Genomic DNA, 19,129 nt, shown 5'->3' on the forward strand with positions numbered 1-19,129 from the left:
GGGTCCCCTTATCATGTTCTATCCTTTGGAAACGCTCATCCATAGAGGATAGAACATTCTCCAACACAGAAACTCTCTCTTGAAAAACGGACCTTCTTGCCTCCCTATTGAGAAGGAATAGCATTCTTTCCCCTTTGAGACTCAACATGCTCCATGGTGATACTAGAAGCCATACCCACAAGCGACTTGTGCTCCCTCTCGAACCTTGCTCGGATACCAAATTGTCACGGCCTTGGACACACTCCAACGCTACCGTGCCGGCACTCGGACTTACTCAACCTCTTGAGCTAAGACCAAGTCAGCCTAACCCTCAATACTTAGCAAGAAAGCTAAGAACACAAGAGAACACAAGAGAAAGGAAGCTTTGGTGAAAGAACACTTTATTGCTCAAGTGTGGTTACAAATGATTCACACACCCAAACTCTAACTCTCATCCCTATTTATAGCCATCCACCTCCTCAATGGATGGTTAGGATTAAATCTAATCAACGGTCCAGATTAATCATCCAGAACCTTCTTTACAAATATCTATCCTACCACAACTCTCTAAATGTTTCTAGATTATTCCATATCACTCTTTATACTTCTATATACATTTACACTCTTCTAGAATACTCTATGACCTTCCAGAGTCTTCTAGAACCTTCTAGGGTATTCCGGGACCTTCTAGGACATTCTAGAACGTTCCGGAACCATCTAGAGTATTCTCAAACACTCCAGAAAACTATTCAAACACTGTTAAATCTAACCTTCTAAAATTTTCCATGACAACACGGATCGATATAGCCTAAAATTCTATCCGAGTCGCACTGCACTCATCAGATCGGATCGAAAATCGGTATATCCGCATGATTCAAAAAAATAATTTTAAGATTTTGTTTGGCTGTTTTTACAAAAAAAAATATCCAGAAAATTCATTTTTCACGTGTTTAAGCCTATTTACTTCTAAAATATTATCAATAAAAATTCTCTTGAATAACAAAAACAAAATAATAACACAAGATTTAAGTTTAATTATTCTAAGTTGAAGTACAACATAAAAAATTAAAAACAAGATATCATAAAATTCATAAAATAACACACTAAAATTTATATCATATTAGGGTTTACTTTTTTAAACTATGCTATTTATATGAGATGTGCGGATATACGAATTTGCGGATCGGATCCGCGTATATCACTGCCAAATCTGCAATCCGATTCTATTATAGTGCGGATTGGATCTGATCCGATTCGATGACTATGCGGATCGGATAATATCCACAAAATTCAGATCGAATGCGGATAATTACCGTGAATATTATCCGATTATGTGCAGCTCTAGTTATGCTAAGACATGGCAATGTATGGTTGTAATTTTCAGGCCAAATTCAATTCCTTAATCCAACAATAATATCCTTCAACAAATAATATTCGTGTCCCTTTCACCTTTGATAGTGACTCATATAAAATTGTTGTTGTTATAAAGATATTTAGATTAGATTTCGACACATTGTTATGTTATGACTGATGACACTTAATCTCATTAAAAGAATAATTTAACTTATCACATTTGAACATGTTATCAAATTTGTGTTCTTTGGAAGATATTTGGGCCAAATAATAATTTCAATTTGATTATTTATGTTAGATTAATGCAACTTTTGATGATAGTAAGATTATATATTTAATTTAGATTAGATTAGATTAGATAAACGTAGTTACGCAAATGGTTAGGTTGAAAGAGTGGATAAATATCCATGATGACGTGTTTATCTTACATGCACTATTTTTGTAATGTTCTACACACTCCTATTACGTGCCAAATTTAATTTAATATTAATTAATATGTGTTATTTTCAATTTGAATTGACCTTATTATCCTTCAGCTTTAAACAAATTCTTAGTTCTGATACCTATTATTTTGGGGGGCATTTTAGTCTTTTTGAACTTGTTGTCCAAAGCACAAAGAGCAAAACGTCATCGTTCTGCTACCAACGCTAAAAACTCAAACTTTATGTTGCAGTGAGAGAGAATTAGGATCCTCATCTTCTTCTCTTTCTTTCTCATTCATTCATCGAATTCAAGCATTTTCCTCATTCTTCACTCTCACTCAGGTATTTCTTTTCTTTATTCTGTTCCTTTTTCTCCATTATGCAGTTTCAATTTTGCACCTTGTTAATTTGCTATCATTTTTTCAATTCAATTTAACATCTTTCCGATTACAATTTACTTTTTAAGGAAAAGGGAATTGCGGGTTTTGTTCAAATTCTCATCTTTTTTTGTATGATTTTTGTTATTATTGTATGGTGATTGATTCAAATGATTTGTTGAAGGGTTGGAAGATGAGAATTTGTGGAGCAGGTATGGGTTGATATTTAATTTCTTTCCCTCTTTCCCTCTTTCATTTCATTTGGTTGAAACTTTCTTTTAACAATTCTCTCTCATGTGAGTTTCTATCAATTTCTTTTTGTATTCTTTTCTTATTTATTTATGTGTATTTTGTTGATCCTAAATACTTTAAATGAGATTGTTAAATGTTAGTTGAGTGGTTGAGTATCATCTAGCTGAATTTATAAACAATGCATTTTATTGATTTAAAAGTGATATACTTCTCATTTTGCCACTTCTAGAAAGAGTGAATTGACAAAAGAAACAAGAAAAAACAAAATTTTCCTTCTAGAAAAAAGGTTTAGTGCACATGAGTCTTCCACTTCCCAACATCTATAATAATCTATTTATAAAAGCAATGATGTATAGACTAGTGGAGATTGGATTAGTCCAGCTGTCTGAGTGACAAAATTTAACAAATAAATAAACTTTATTGTACACAAATTTTGAGCAATCGATATGGATTTGTTATTACAGCTGGCCAGATGGGAAAATCTATGAACATAGAAGCTTATAATATATATGTCTTAGGTTTTTGTCTTTCACTAAGTGACTACTAATAGTCAAACCATAAGGCACTTTTTATATACATCATAATAACAAGGGTTCTTTTGTCCATTTGTCTGATTATATGCATAGAAGGGAAAACATTGGTTATGCCTACATGTATTTTTAAAGAGAGGGTGGTTACATGAACAAAGGTATTTTAGCATCATCGAGTTTCAAATTAAGGTTGTGAGTTGTGATAGTTAATCATTGTTGTATGTGATGATTTTGCAGCTTTTAGTCTATAGCTTTGGTGCCTGCAAAGTGTTAACACACACATAGTGAAGATATCCAGTACAAGAGTGAATGCAATTTGTGTGTATGCATATATGTATGTACGTACGTATGAATGTGATTCTTCATTCATAATCATGTTAGACTATAAATGCTGTCCACTTAATTTTGCAAAAGTTCCATTTCTTTATAGCAATATATATAGTTCATTGGTAGTATAGAACTCTTCTTTACTGATAATTGGTCAAATTTGAAATGTTTTCTTTTTTAAGCTGTGATGTTCTTATTTTCTTGGAAATTGTAGATTGTTAATTTCTTCGATAGGAGGACTCACATTTTACTTAAAATTCTGAGCAGCAAGCTGCAGCAGCATTGCTACAACATCCAATTCCATTTTAGTGTATATCTCTTCGTCTATTTCCAGCCCTTCCAAAACCAAGTTCCTTCCATCACTCTCTAGATTTTCTGTTGGACGCTCGTGCTTCTTCCCCCAAACTCGTTCACATATTACCGTCAAACCCTCCATGAACCTGTTGAACAGACTTGGATTTGGTAGCACAAGGGCACCAGAGAACATGGATTCGACAATTCCTCAGGGACCGGATGATGACATCCCGGCACCAGGGCAGCAGTTTGCCCAGTTTGGCGCTGGCTGCTTCTGGGGTATCGAATTGGCCTTCCAAAGAGTGCCTGGGGTATCCAAGACTGAGGTTGGTTACACACAAGGGTTTTTGCATAACCCGACCTATGAGGATGTGTGTTCAGGGACCACAAACCACTCAGAAGTTGTAAGGGTCCAATATGATCCGAAAGAATGCAACTTCGACACTTTGCTTGATGTGTTCTGGGATAAACATGATCCTACTACACCAAATCGACAGGTATATACGATTTTTTAAGCTAAGATGATATGTTAATTAGAAGTTAGAACTCATATTCCCATCTAATAGGAGATAAGAACCAAGAAGGGAGACACATCAGTGAAGCTTCTTCTTTGATTGTTAGAGTTGAAGGATTTAATTCATATTACATCTATATAAGCGTCTTGTAATATGCTTCCTTTTGTTACATTTTTCTCCCTTTGCTTCTTGGTTCTTGTCTTTAAATCTCTGATTTCATTTGTTTCTTGAATTCTCTCTTTTATTCAAATTAATGACAGTTTGATCTTCCTTTATGATAGGGAAATGATGTTGGAACACAGTACAGATCCGGAATATACTTCTACACTCCCGAACAAGAGAAGGCGGCCAAGGAATCTTTGGAGCAACGGCAGAAGCAGTTGAACAGGAAGATTGTTACCGAGATCCTTCCTGCCAAGAAGTTCTACCGCGCAGAAGAGTACCATCAGCAGTACCTTGCAAAAGGCGGTCGATTTGGTTTCAAGCAATCAGCTGCCAAAGGATGCAACGACCCGATTCGATGCTATGGTTAAAGTGTTGAGTGAATAACAGTCACAGTTTAATAGATGTTAAAAGCTCATAGTTTGTTTGGTAAGTATTTTGTTAATATTATGTCAACATAGCTTGTTCACACTGTTTTTGTAAGTTGAAGATTGAGATAGCTATAATTTGAGCTTTAGAGTTGTATATCTTGATTTTATATTTATGATTTTGCTATGAAGTGTGAAGTATTACAGTGATAATTATAAGCATTGTATTTTTTTTTTTTTTTTTTGGTATTAATACGGGGCTATAAGCCCAAAAAGAGAACCAGAGACCCTAAATACAAATAGAACCCTAAATACAAATAGAACAGGATAAGGTAGTCCCTCTTTTATCCTCCATAAGCATTGTATCTATTCCAATGCATTCTATGCTGCTTGGCTTTTTTTGCTTTTTGATTAGTCTCAAACATGGAAAAGGTGAGGGCCAGCATGTATGGAAATTGACCTTACAAGCCAATAAAGTAAAAGTAGAGAATGTTATTTTTGAAATCATATTATGTTTTGAATTGATTGATGAGCTAAATTTTCTGAGTAAAAAGTGATAAAATAATACAATTGTGAAAATTATCTCTATAAGGAAAAAAAGGGTGCCTTAGGAGCACCTTGTTTTGGGTTATTGAAGTCCAAATTTTCACTTTTGAAAAGTCCAAACCTCCGTAACCAACTCTAAAATATAAGCTTATATTAAGACCTTATACGAAGATGTCTTTGTGTGTGAAAATAATAGTTAAGATGTTAACATGTATTATAATAAGCAATTTAGTTATAATGTTAAATTGTTTGACCATTCTCAATTTTTATATGAAGACATCTTAATGTGAATAGTTATCTTAGTTAAATCAACATGCAACTATTATTATTGCTTTTAAGGAGATGAATATGAAATTATGAATATGGTGAGGATGGTGCCTAACCTAACTTTGCATATAGTCAATTATTTAATAGATGGTGATTGTAGACATGAAAACCCCACACAACGTGGGCTCTTGTCATTTTCGAGCATGTAAACAGACAACATATGCTCTCGTCTATGATCCTTTGCCAACTAATTAGTAGTTACTATCTTATATCACATTTAATTTCTTAGTATAATTTATCATGAGCCTACTTAATTTTTAAACTCATGCCTAAATCTCAATTTTGTGCATGCAACAACTCATTGGTCGGCGATAAACCCTTAAATGGAGTTCCAATCTACGACGGATTAGTCATTGACCTGTCGAGTTGGAGGATACCGATGGAAACCAAAATGAAATATATATAGAAGCTAAAAAATAACTCCATCAATTTGATAGTTGCCTTCTTGAGATTTATTTTTAAAAAGGAAAGAGATTGGGAAACACTCTCTTCAAGAATCTCTAACACATGATAAGTGATAACCTAAAGCATTCTACAAATAGTTTAAAACTATGGCAACAATGACAAATATGAGGTTTTTATTTCTTGCGGGGAAAAAAAATGGTCCTATTACCTTTGGGGAGAAGAATTCATGACAACGATAGACAATAGTATGTCCAATTATTCAATTATTTGGGTGGGTCTAGTTATCTAAATGCTACATATTCTACGATAAATTATTGTTAAAAAATTCTATATGCACAAAAAAAAAAAACTATCATATATTTTTGTATATTTTTATGTATTATTTTATATTTTTTTTTTTAATATTTTTATGTGTATATAGTATGATGAATGATTGTTAAGAGCCTTTTTTTTTAATGGCCAATATGAACTTGATGGCAAAGCTCATTTAGGTAGCGTTTGGTGGAAATACAGAGACGAAAAGACTGAGACTGTGAGATATTCTGTTTGGTGCAAAATGGGAGACAGAAATTGAAACAATAATAAAACTTTAATTTAATTTGGACAAAGGGTAAAATTGAAATTAATTAGTTGAAATGAGGGTATTTTAAGTATAAAATGTTATTAAAATTTCAGTCTCCATTTTTAAAAAGTTTAGTCTCCTATGTCTCTACTTTTTGGAGGTACTGAAATATTGAAATTTTGGAGACAAAGACAGAAATTTTAGTACCAGTCTCTGAACCAACAAATATGATACTAAGTCTCAATCTCTCAATCTCTGTCTTAGTACCTCAAAACAAACGTTATCTTATAAATTTCAATTCAAATTGTGGTCATACCTATAGATAAGCCAAATAAAAATAAAGTAAAATTAAAAAGATATTATTATTATTATTATTGTGTGAAATATGGATTTAGTTCACTTAAAACACACAGAATTAACCTCCAAGGTTACTATAATCCATCCAAAACTTATATACTATAATCTAAGGATATGCATGTTGTTAAAGTTTAAGGAAATGATTAATTAAGGACTTTATGGTGTACTTGAAGATAAATAGTTTTTTGGTGCAACAAGTATGATGAGCGCTCCACATAAAATTAGGACCCATGATGGTGATGGTGATGGCCTGCTTGCTTAGCCAAGTGGGCCAACTAAGAACCTTATATTATGTGGATTTTCATGTATTGGGTGGGGGTGGGTCCTTGGCTTTTCATTCATTAATGTAATAAACTACATTAATATGATTTTATATTGAGATAAGAAAAAAAAATAAGGGATGGGGGGAGGTTGGGAATTATGTACTTTATGTGAACCTTTATACTTTATAGGTTCTAAGATGTGATTTTTTAATTAAAAAAATCCAAAAAATTGGACATCTATTATAGTTTCTCAAGTATTTTTTTAACAAAAAAAAATTAGTTCAAGAATTAATTTGTTACGAATTTAAATTTTATTAAAAATTTATTATTGATCAATAAATTTTTATATACATAATAAAAAATTTGAATTTTTTATAATTGTTTAACTAAATAAGTGAACTAATAATTCAATTAATCTAATTTAGTTATTAAACATGTATTATTAAATATAATAATTAAGTTTTTTACATACTTATCATTTGAATTTGATTCTTTTAAAATGAAAAAGTTAGTAAAATAATAAAATAAATTATTAATCATTATTAATTTCTTAATTTTCATAAAATATGTGTCTCATTATTTTAATTTAAAAATGATTAACTTATTATTTTATTATTTTATCAATTTTTTTTTATTTTAGGAGGATTTTAATTCTTACTATTCATATGAAAGGTGGTTATAAAGTTTAAAGTTTTTTATTTTTTAAGGCAAAGTATTTTAAATTTTTAAGGCAAACTACCATGTTTTCTTTAACAAAAACAATATAGATGATGATATGATGTTGAGATTTTAACTTAATCCCATTTATAAATTTTTTAGTTATTTTACTAGTATTCCATTTTTATTGATTAAAATCACTGATTATCTACCTTATCATCTTGGAGTGCATGTAACCTCCTGAAGGGATTTAACACTGTTTATATTAGAATTTTTTCATATTAATTAATATATAAAGAAATAAAATATATAATAAGTTGACCATCATAATGAATCTCTATCAAATTAGGATTAGTAGCCGTTAGCCAACTTTTCCATAGCTTAGGTCTTAGGATTATTATTATTATAAGGTAACCAGATCTAAACCCGAGTTTAAAAGTGAAAAAACACCTAATAAATATAAAATTTGTTGCTTATTATATTACTTCATATGGTATGGTCCGAATAATTAAAATAAGTGATAATGTTATTAGAATGCCAAAACCATGTGATTGCAGTTCTTAAAAATTGGAGGACAAATTTTGGAGTTTATTCCACGTGGCAGATGCTGGTTAGGCCACGTGGAAGCTCCCTCGGATGCCTTTGTAGCTGGGATATTTAAACTTTGTAAGAAAACAAACAGGGAGGACATTCTTATGATGCCATGTGAGGCTGTGATTGTGAACACTGAACATAACCAGCGCGTGCTCTTACGCGTTTTGGTAGTGGCGCGTGGTCCTATTTTGGTAATTATATAATTTCTTTTTAAAAAAATAAAAATATTCTGATTCGAGTTTATCTAGGCCTGGCAGCATGGACCCTATCCGCGGGTACCCAACCCGATCCGCTGCGGGTAGGGTTGGGCGCGGAGCGGGTTGGCCTGCGGAGCGGGTAGGGTGCGGGTTGAGCCTCAACCCTACCCGCCCAACCCGCACCCCCCATAATATGTGTTATATATGATTAAAAATGTTACATATGGGAGTTGAACCAAGAACCTTAAGCATGTGCGAAAACTTCTTGGCCACTCAACCAAATTTATAAATTTGTAAATTTTGCTCATTTATTTTTATAAAACATATTTTTCATTTAATGAGATATAAATACAATTTTTAACAATCTAGTGGCCTCTATTTTTGTCAACCCGCGGGTAGGGTCGGATACCCGCGGGTTGAGTGCGGGTAGGGTTAGGGTTGGGTATTTTTCAACCCGCGGGTAGGGTAGGGTTGAGTGTTGGTTAAAAACTCAACCCGCGGGTAGGGTTAGGGTTGGGTTCAAACCCTACCCTACCCTACCCATTGCCACCCCTAAGTTTATCAAGTATGGAGAAATGGATACTCTCTCTTTTTTCCTTGATACTTGAGCAAATTTTAGTTTAAATTATTAACCCATGATAACTTTTTAAAAGCTAAAATATATTTGTTGTTTTTAAAATTTATTAAAAATTTTAAAATTATTTTTAATTTTTATTTTATTTTAATTTTGTTTTAAAAATTTTCAATTTATATTAAATATATTCTTAAAAGCTGAATTTTTAAAAAATTTAGGATTAATTTAATGATAATACATGACAATTATATCTAATTTTTTTACGTTAAAAATTGTTTTTGTAAAATTATTATTGAATTGATAATAATTTTTTTAAAAATTTAGCTACCAAAAATATATTTAATATAAATAAAAAATTTTAAAATAAAATTAAAATAAAATAAAACTTAAAAATATTTTAAAATTTTTTGACAAACCTTGAATACTTTACTTTTCAAAAAAAAAAAAAAAAAAAAACTAAAGTTCATAGCCTCATGGGTAGTGCATAGCAGCATATTGTGATATTGATATGTTCCAATTTCCAAATTTCAATTTTGTAGGGAGATGAGAAATGGAAATGGGAATGGATGGAATATTTTGTTTATATTTGAGTATTGAATGAAAATTTCATATATTCAATTTTGTATAACACTTATTATATGAAACTTAAAATGTGGGTTTAAGATTGTGAACCAAATTCTCTCTTTCAATGGTTTCTATTTTACTTTAATTTTAGTGATTCCCGTAAATAAATTGTTTTAAATTTCAGATTTGGTAATAAATTATGATATTAGAAATTTAATAGTCAAACTACTAAATAATTTCATATTTTAAATCAAAGATTTTATCAATCATGTTATGTATATAATTACATGTATAATATATGTTAGAATATATAACATATATTAAAAATATATAAAATAACACATATAAATATACACAAACTTATAATGTTTAATTTTTTTTTATGTATGTGTAAATTTTTTAAGATATATAACAACAATAATAATATTTGTTGTAAGATTAATACATGATTGATTTAAGCACTTTACCAGTCACTTTAGTTGACAAAGATCTTGACTTTAATTAATTAATAATCATATAATATATGTTTATCTAATCTAATTAGAGCCAGGACATTGTTAGCTGTATAAGGAAAGTTGCCAAATAATTTAGACAATGGAATATATATTTCAATTGTTTCCATTTTTAAGTTTATAGTAATATAAGGGGTAAAAAATGCTTATGGTATGTTTTGTTTTATTTGAATTTTCTCTTTCATATAATAAGTGTTTCCCATTAATCATACAAATAAACTGCTGGCATTTTAATGGTTATCGCAAATTCTTAATGCCACTTTTGCTTACTATTTATACACATTCGATCTACAATTATTAAAATTAGTTATTAATATAAAATATGTATTAAAATATAAAATATACATTAAATTTAAATTAAATAATATATATATATTTATATATAAATATATAATAATTAATTTTAATATATAAATAATATTTTTGATTTAGTATTTACTTATTTAGCTATGATTTTTGAGATGGTGACTATAGTAGCTAAAATTTTAATTTAACTTTTAAAATTTTTTGATATTATAATTTTAAATGAGTTAATCGATTTTATAAAATTTGTACTAAATTTAATAATTTTATGATTTAAATTTTATTAAGATTTTATGTTTTACATACTTAATTTATCTTTTCGATTTTACGTAAAATCTTGATTTTTCCTGCTTTGTGATGACAATGGGGGTAAAAATGGGGAAGGAAGATAATGTGTTACTTCCTTTGTTTTTGGTCAAATAAAAAGGAGAAGAAGTCTCACCAAGACACCAATTCAATAATTGAGTTTGGTTTAAATGTTCATACAAACTTTGTACCCCCAAAACAGGACATTCAATTATTCTAGCAGTATGAAAAATAAACAGAGATCCATAACGATTATTTATAAAACAAAATTAGTGTCTTGGAATTAAAATTTAGCTCCGAACCATTTTAAAAAAAATATTTTTATTTATTTTAGTTCAACAACAGTAAATTAAACCACAATAATTGTCACTTAGCTAATAGTGAAAACACGTAGAATATGTTGGAAGATTCATAAAAAAATATAAAAAATTTCGGATGCCCAACAAACAAACACTGCATTGATTTTTTTTCTTTGGAAAGAGTAAATTGCATTTTGGAGCATCTATTTTATTTTATTTTATTTTTCTTGGGGTTCATGTGAATGCTTGTGTAGTTTTAATTACATGCACTTACTATTTTAATATCTCTATTATATTTTTATTTTTAATTTAGTTTAGTTTCTTACACTGCAAAAACTAACAAGTAACCCAACATCCCAACGTCTCTCTGTCACAAACCAGGGGGAAACGACGTCGTATAAGTGTATAACTGGTCCACCGCCCCCTGAGGAATACGTTGACCGTATAATGATACCAGAATACGTAACAAATACGTACATACGAGTTCGTATGTCTGCATTTGTATCACGCTGTGTTCGTCGTTTTCTTTCATCATCAAAATCTCTGAAACTCTCACTCTCTCTCTCTAAACTTTCTCTCTCTACTGTACGTTCCTCGTGTTCTTCTCTCACAAGCCCTCACTTTTCACACACACTTCACGAACTTCATCACAATCACACACTCTCTTTTTCTATCTCTCTCTTCCATTTTCTCGCTCTATCTTTTAAGCATTTGTTTTATTGGTTCATTGTTCTCACGGTCAAAACTGAGCTCACTGTGCGTGTGTGTGTGTGCGAGAGAGAGAGTGAGTGAGTGAGTGTGTTGATGTGTACCTGAATGGCTCTCGCTTGTGTTCGCCGGAGACGATGAAGATTTCCGGCAAGTCACTTCACGCACCGCCGAACCCTACGCCGGACTCAGATCTCCAACCGCCGAAGTTGTTTCACCGGAAGAAGCCGAGGACGCCGGGGAAGAGGTTGAGGAAAATAGGAGCTCCGAACGGGAAGCGGAGCAGGCCGGAAACGCCGCTGCTGAGGTGGAAGATCCACGAGAGGAACGACGGCGGCGACGTTGGCGGAGTTGGAGACGATGATCCGGTCGAGGAGGACCAGAAGTCACTCGTCGGAGCTGGCCGTAGAAGCTGCCGGAGGAAGAGTGAGACGGTGTCGGCTAGGAAGCTCGCTGCCGGACTGTGGCGGCTGCACCTGCCGGAGATGCCAATGGTGGTACGGAGGAGCGAGGATCGGTTGAGGCTTCAGGTAGAAAACAGTTCTTCGATTTGGATTCCGATCTTTTCTGCTTCGTTTTATCAATGTGTAGTCGCTTTAACGTGTTTGTTCTTCTTTCTGGTTTTGGAAACTTGATTTTTGTTTATTGTTTTTTTTTTCTCGGCTGAGAATTACTGCTTCGTTTACTGTTTTCTAGAGTCCTTCATTGTGCAGTAAAATGTGTAGTTTATTGTTGTTGTTTAATGCTATTATTGCTTGATTCTGGAGTAATGTTGACTTGTGTGAGATTCCGCTCTTTATCATCATTGTGCAGGATTCTAGTCTATAAAGTTTTTGTGTAGCTTACTCGTGAATACTGATGTAGTTTTACCCGGCGCCTTTTTGTTTTGTTCTTTCTAATGATTGATTTTATATAAGTTGATTAGGTTTTCTTCTGTGTACATTGGCAACTGTGGATTCATTTCTTTGATTTATTGTTTGTATGTTACTGCATCGTAATTTTTGTCCATGTGGTTGGCATTGTTTTTGGTTCTTGGTCCTGATGCACTACTCATCTGCAGCATGGAATCGGCCATGTAGGCCTCCCATTCCCCGGCCGTCCAAATGCCATGGCTCATGCTTCTGATCTGAAGAATCTATCCCAAAGTCCTCGTTCCATCTCTGGGCCAAAGAGCGGACACTTCTGTGAGGTATGATTTTTGCTCCCCATTTTTGTTACCTGGTTGTACTTGTGGTTAGTCATGCACATGCCTGTTTTAATCATACGTCTATGCTATGTGTGAAAGGAAGCAAATTCATTTTGGCTATAAATAGCAACAAACTATAAGCATCTCAACCTACAATTATAGCAACATTGTAGTTCATGATTGTTGCATAGATCCATCATCCATGCTGTGTACAATTTTAGAGGCTTTTTTAGAATGGCTTGGACAAAACACTTCTTACATTTTTCATTTACACTTACATGGTGAAAGTAGCTCTTAAAATATCAGGAACAGGAGGAATTTTTTTCCTTGCCGAGGAAAGGTTTTAAAAGCATATTGCTTTTACTTCTAAGAAGAGAGTAAGCAATTGAAGTGCTAATTGACTAATTCTAATCCTTTGTGTTCTTCAGCTTGAACCTTCTTTCCAGTTTTCCAACACTGAAATGGAGGGTGCAACAAAGTGGGATCCTTTATGTTTAAAAACATCTGATGAGGCACAACATATCTACAACCACATGAAATTTCTTGATCAAAAGGTAAGTGCTGTATCTGTGGTATCTGCCCTTGAAGCTGAATTAGAGCAAGCTCGCACACGAATTCAGGAGCTTGAGGCTGAACGCCGCTCCTCCAAAAAGAAACTTGAGCATTTCTTGAAGAAAGTCAGTGAGGAAAGGGCCCAATGGCGAAGCAGAGAGCATGAGAAAATCCGTGCATACATTGATGACATTAAAGCTGAGTTGAGTCGTGAAAGGAAAAGTCGGCAAAGGTTTGAAATTGTCAATTCAAAGCTGGTTAATGAGTTGGCAGATGTCAAACTAGCAGCAAAGCGTTACATGCAGGAATATGAGAAGGAGAAGAAGGAAAGAAAATTGATTGAGGAAGTGTGTGATGAGCTTGCCAAGGAAATTGGAGATGATAAGGCTGAGGTTGAAGCGTTAAAGAGGGAGTCTATGAAACTTAGAGAAGAGGTCGAAGAGGAGAGAAAGATGTTACAGATGGCTGAAGTATGGCGTGAAGAACGTGTTCAAATGAAACTGATAGATGCAAAAGTTGCACTTGAAGATAAGTATTCACAGATGAATATACTTGTAGCTGAATTGGAAGCACTTCTTAAGTCAAAAGGTGTGAGCATAACTCCAAAGGAGATGAAAGAGGCACAGTCACTGCAACAGGCTGCAGCTGCAATGAACATTCAAGACATCAAAGGATTCTCATACGAGCCACCCAATTCAGAAGATATTTTTGCCATCTTTGAGGATATGAATTTCGGTGAACCCAATGAGAGGGAGATTGAGCCTTGCGTTTCTCACAGCCCTGGTAGTCATGCCTCGAAGATCCATAGAGTGAGTCCTGAAGCTAAAGTACTCAGTAAGAACAACATTCAGAGACATTCAGACGTATTCATGGATGATAATGGTGATATGGATGAAGATGAAAGTGGATGGGAGACTGTGAGTCATGTTGAAGATCAAGGCTCAAGTTATTCGCCAGAAGGGAGTGTCCAGTCTTTGAAGAAGAATCATCGACACAGTAATGTCTCGGGGAGGAGTGTGCTTGAATGGGAAGAAAATGCAGGCCAGGAGACACCAATCACTGAAATCAGTGAAGTGTGCTCTATACCCGCTAAGCAATCAAAGAAGGTATCATCCATAGCAAGGCTTTGGAAGTCGGGCCCGACCAACGGCGATAATTACAAAATAATCTCTTTGGAGGGAATTCATGGAAGGCTTTCAAATGGAAGGTTATCTAATGTGGGAATCATGTCCCCAGATCATGGTTCAGGTAAAGGAGGTTTAAGCCCCCAAGACATTCTATACCAGTTGAGTCCTCCTGATTCGGGAAATCTGCATCGAGGCATGAAAGGATGTATTCCGCGCACCGGACAGAAGCATAGCTTGAAAACCAAACTTTTGGAAGCTAGGATGGAAAGCCAGAAGGTTCAGTTACGCCATGTTCTTAAACAGAAGATTTAGGTGCAACCAAGGCACAGGTTGGCATGAAGAAATCCGCCAGGTACAAATATGCTACATATGGAAAACCTGCTCAGAAGATGATGAGGGGCCTTTGAATCAATTGCACAAGTTACGCTTAAGACTTATAGTTCATGTCTCAGTTCTTCGTTACATCATTCTTATTAGGCATTGAGCAGAAAATGTATCTCAAAAGAAGATGGAATAATCGTCTTTGGAAAATAGCTTTGTAATATGTAGGATCTTGAGGGAGATTATGAGAAGCATGTATCTTTTGTTGTATCAATTTTAGTCGAGGGAAGAAAAATACAGATGATAAAATATAGATGTTGGCAATATCTCTTTTTATTTTTTATTTTCCGGATTTTGATTTTCTATTGTTGCAGATGTCGCTTAGGAGTTGTTGTAGATTGTACTATTGTAGTAAGAGATAATAATAAAGATAATTTCTGGACTCGGTAAAGTAAAAGAGAACTTCATAGTTCATACTTGAATGCTGGGACCATTTCCTCATTCCATTTGTTTATGTTCATTCTGATAGCGAGTGTCGTTATAACATCTGGGTTACAAGTAGCGAAACTGAAATTATTAGAAGCATATTATTTTTTTATATTTTAAAATAATTTTAGAGTTTAATTTCGATATATTGTAAGTATTATATGTGTATCTAATCATGTATTATAAATGCTCATATAAAATGGATGTGAATGTATAAAATATTTTATACTATCACAATTAAACATATTAAAATTCTAAAAATATTATTTACAAATTAAAATTAGTTATTAAAATTAATTATTGTGTATTTATGTATAAATATATGTATAATTTAACTTATTTTTAATATGTATTTTTATGTTAATATATATTTTATACTAGTAACTAATTTTAATGGCATCTAAAATTGTAAAATTCTTAGTTTTCATTTTTATTTTCTAATTACAAAATGGGTAGAAACTCAGGTCCAGTTGACTTCACGTGAAGTTGATAGCTGAAAGCGGTTAAATAATTTGATTGATTTAACTAAATTTTTATGTAACGGCTTTTAACTTTCAACTTCACATGAATTGGATCGCTGAGTTTTCACCTACAAAATGCTATTTAGGTCTATATTATTTGAAATTGTTTAGTGTTAGCAAATAATAATTAAAAGAAATAAAAACAAGTGAGAAACAATTACAAGGGAAGGGGAAGGTGTAGCTTTCCGGAGAATCCTCGCCGTCACTTTTAGAGTTCTAGTGTCTAGAATGGCACTGAAAAATAATGTCTTTGAATCAATAACCCGCCAAAATTATCACAAATTTTCTCAGCTACTACACTGCAATTTCAATTCCCTCCATTTTCCCCAAATTCAAAAACCCTCTAAACCCTAATATCCAATCCTCTTTCTTTCTCAATCACTCTCTCGTTCTCCCTCAATCTCTCTCTGCAACTCATGGAAGCTCCATCCTTCTCTCTGGGCCTCGATTTCACTTTGGATTCCCAGCCACCTGAACCTGAACCTGAACCTGAACCAGAACCAGAACCACATTCTCCAATCCATCTTCCTCAAATCAACGATGGCAACGATTTGAATCAAGAGGAAGTACCCGATTCCGACCCGGATGCCGCACCCGATCCACCTCGCCGCATCCTCAAGCGCCTCCGCCGTGGCCTCCCCCCGCCCCCGCAGCCGCCCCCGCAGCCGCAGCCCCCGCAACCGCAGCCGCCGCAGCAGCAGCAGCAGGAACCTGTTTTCAATTTCGATGACGAAGACATCGAAGAGTTCTCCTCACAAGACAATGACCACGATCGCCTTCGAGGTTATAAATTGCACTTCTCAACTAAAAAAAAGGCTAATCTTGAAGTTCAACACATAAAATACATCATCTCAGTTAATTACAAGTTTTCAATTCTAAATTTTGTATATTTTTTTTGTGTGGCAATAGTAAATGCACATTCATCAACAAGGAGCCATCCAGTGTGTAGCAGCTCCAAGGTCTCATTGAGTGGTTCTGGATTTTTGACTCCTCATTCGTCATCTAGGGTTACAAAACGGAAGGAACCTTGTCCTGATGATGTTCCGGTTTCTGCTAAAATGGAAACTGGTTATCGTGGGTTGATGTTTCCCAAATTAACAACTAGCCCTCTCCGAAGGTTTAAGTTGCTCTCTGATTCTGATTCCGATTCTGATTCGGACGTAGAGGAAATTGTGGTGAGTAAAGAAAACAAGAATGCAGCTGCTCCTGTTCAGCAAAGTACAACGAAATTGAAGTGTAGTGTGGACCAAGATCCTGACCTGTGGAAGGATTTTTCTCCTGTAAAGAAATTTTCGATTCCCACACCAGCTTTTGATGAGTTTTGTGAGGAGTACTATCAGTCTGTGAAGAACAAGGGAGTGGCAAATTCGGGGATTGATGTGGCTGGAAGTTGCTCCAAGAGGTCTCTTGGGGTTAATGTGAGTGACAATTTCTAACATCTTAATTCAGAAAATTTCCTTTTAACAACATTCATTTATGATTTTTCAAATGGGAATAAGTAGAATTACTAACATCGATTCGTTGGATAGACGGCAAAAAACAAGGAATCTGGGAGCTCAGGGATTCATGTGGCTGGAAGTTGCGGAACAGGGCATACGGGGGTTAATTCTAGCTGCCAAGGTGATCAGCAGCATTGGGAGTCTGAAGGGCCTCTTCCTCCTGCTCACCGGTATTTTTTCCATGCTGATCCGAGGATTCAGCAATTGGTCCGCAGCAGACTCTGTAATTTTTCTCCGCTAGGCATCAACAAAGTGAATCAACAAGCTAATGCGTCAAATATCGATTACATGTAATACTTTTTATGCTTGCTGATGGCTAAAGAAGAAACACTTTGCCAGTTATGTTGAATTGTTTGTAATTTTCGGTTTCAGGGGACAATTTGGCAATGGGGGAGCTTCTGCCCAGAAAGGTCCTGTTAAGAGCTCGATAAGGGGGAATAACAGATCAAGAAATTTTTCTGCTGAGGAAAACTTAGGTGCTTCCGAAGGCTGGGTGGATCCTAGAGCCAGAGGTGTTTCGCAGTTCAGCAATGGAGAATCTTCTAGAAAGAAAGCAACAAAGAGGAATGGCTCTAAGAAGAACCAGACAAACAAATCAAGTTCTTCGAATGTTTCGCATACTACTACAAACTGGGTGGAACCCAAGAGTCGCACCAGTATGCCAAAGGATGCGGGCAAACGGCGTGTTCAAGCAAGTGGTCAATCCGTTGGTCATTGGTTTACATCACCTGAAGGAAGAAAGGTATGTGTGCTTGTAGTAGTTCAAACATGTTTAAGAACATTTCAGAATCTGATTCTCGTATCTTGGAACCGCAGGTTTATGTCAACAAAAGTGGACAGGAGCTAACAGGCCAAGCTGCATATAGACAGTATCGGAGGGTACATCTGCTAACATACTATTTTCACATTGAATTGTCATTTTGGATGTTATATGGCTTTGAAATAATGCTTTTGAATCTTGCAGGAGAGTGGTGCAGGATCCAGGAAGTCCAAAAAGAAAACTAGTGTCAAAAGGGAAAATTCCAAGAAGAGAAACCGAAACAATTGATAGCGGAATATGTTTCTTCTCAACATGGTTCACATCCTGTATATTACTTTGTAGATCCAATTAGCATTACCCAATTATAGGTTTGGTTGTGTTAAATTTTCTATAAGCTTCTCGTGTCATGTTTTCAAATGGTGGCAAGAGAACTAGCAATCTAGAATGCAGCATCACCCTTCATTCTTGTGTTGCTTCTGAAGTTTCAATGCAAAATAATCATCACAAGTGATCAATGTCTTGAGCTGATATCAGTTGCTCCCATGAAATGAAGTCAACTTGAGATATTGATTCAAGTGGTCCAAATTGATGCTTTGGTTCCTTTTCCTTTCGATTCATTGTTTATGGTAATGTTAGATTTGCATTTTTTTTATCTCCATTTGGAAAGAAATTAATACCCTGTGAGCTACTTGATTTTCCAACATTTTCTTTGGGAATGTTTGTCTGGACCTGAAATGTAATACAAGATAAAAGATTAAAAAATAAAAATAAAAAACTAGGTTCAAGTGAATGATCATTGAGTAACTGATACCTTCCATTCCCAATAAATAGAGAATCAAAGGTTTAGGGTTGGTTCAACTTTATATTAAGTAGTAAGAGGTGAAGCTACCAAATTAACATAGATTATATGTATGGACAAATCTG

At 34.2% G+C, this 19,129-nt stretch overlaps 3 protein-coding genes across 10 annotated transcripts; all 3 read left to right on the forward strand.

The window, feature by feature from the left end:
* The first annotated feature begins 1,917 nt into the window (after nt 1–1,917).
* LOC107609227 (peptide methionine sulfoxide reductase) lies at nt 1,918–4,792 on the forward strand. Of its 7 annotated transcripts, none has more exons than XM_088493315.1 (5): nt 1,976–2,096; nt 2,316–2,343; nt 3,151–3,247; nt 3,455–4,031; nt 4,331–4,792. In XM_088493315.1, exons 4-5 carry the CDS (start codon nt 3,675–3,677, stop codon nt 4,580–4,582), a joined length of 609 nt encoding a protein of 202 aa, XP_088349441.1. In that variant the 5' UTR covers nt 1,976–2,096; nt 2,316–2,343; nt 3,151–3,247; nt 3,455–3,674; the 3' UTR covers nt 4,583–4,792. The 7 variants fall into 7 exon arrangements, with proteins under 7 accessions (XP_016166594.1, XP_088349438.1, XP_088349441.1 ...); XM_088493311.1 differs by having other exon boundaries at nt 2,012–2,096; nt 3,508–4,031; XM_088493312.1 differs by lacking the exon at nt 3,151–3,247 and having other exon boundaries at nt 1,942–2,096; nt 3,508–4,031.
* A 6,553-nt stretch (nt 4,793–11,345) lies between these two features.
* LOC107609134 (uncharacterized) lies at nt 11,346–15,440 on the forward strand. Its single transcript, XM_016310978.3, has 3 exons — nt 11,346–12,283; nt 12,814–12,942; nt 13,368–15,440. The coding sequence occupies exons 1-3, from the start codon at nt 11,891–11,893 to the stop codon at nt 14,928–14,930; spliced, it is 2,085 nt and encodes a 694-aa protein (XP_016166464.1). The 5' UTR covers nt 11,346–11,890; the 3' UTR covers nt 14,931–15,440.
* Nucleotides 15,441–16,058: 618 nt separating this feature from the next.
* LOC107606544 (Rho GTPase-activating protein) lies at nt 16,059–18,857 on the forward strand. 2 transcript variants are annotated; one of them, XM_016308596.3, is made up of 6 exons: nt 16,059–16,729; nt 16,856–17,364; nt 17,476–17,735; nt 17,818–18,187; nt 18,262–18,324; nt 18,410–18,857. In XM_016308596.3, exons 1-6 carry the CDS (start codon nt 16,363–16,365, stop codon nt 18,491–18,493), a joined length of 1,653 nt encoding a protein of 550 aa, XP_016164082.2. In that variant the 5' UTR covers nt 16,059–16,362; the 3' UTR covers nt 18,494–18,857. The 2 variants fall into 2 exon arrangements, with proteins under 2 accessions (XP_016164082.2, XP_088349301.1); XM_088493175.1 differs by having other exon boundaries at nt 16,097–16,729; nt 18,262–18,857.
* The last annotated feature ends 272 nt before the right edge of the window (nt 18,858–19,129 follow it).

This window comes from Arachis ipaensis, chromosome B7 (assembly GCF_059453495.1).
Source record: "Arachis ipaensis isolate K30076 ecotype BB chromosome B7, ASM5945349v1, whole genome shotgun sequence".
Classification (NCBI taxonomy): domain Eukaryota; kingdom Viridiplantae; phylum Streptophyta; class Magnoliopsida; order Fabales; family Fabaceae; genus Arachis; species Arachis ipaensis.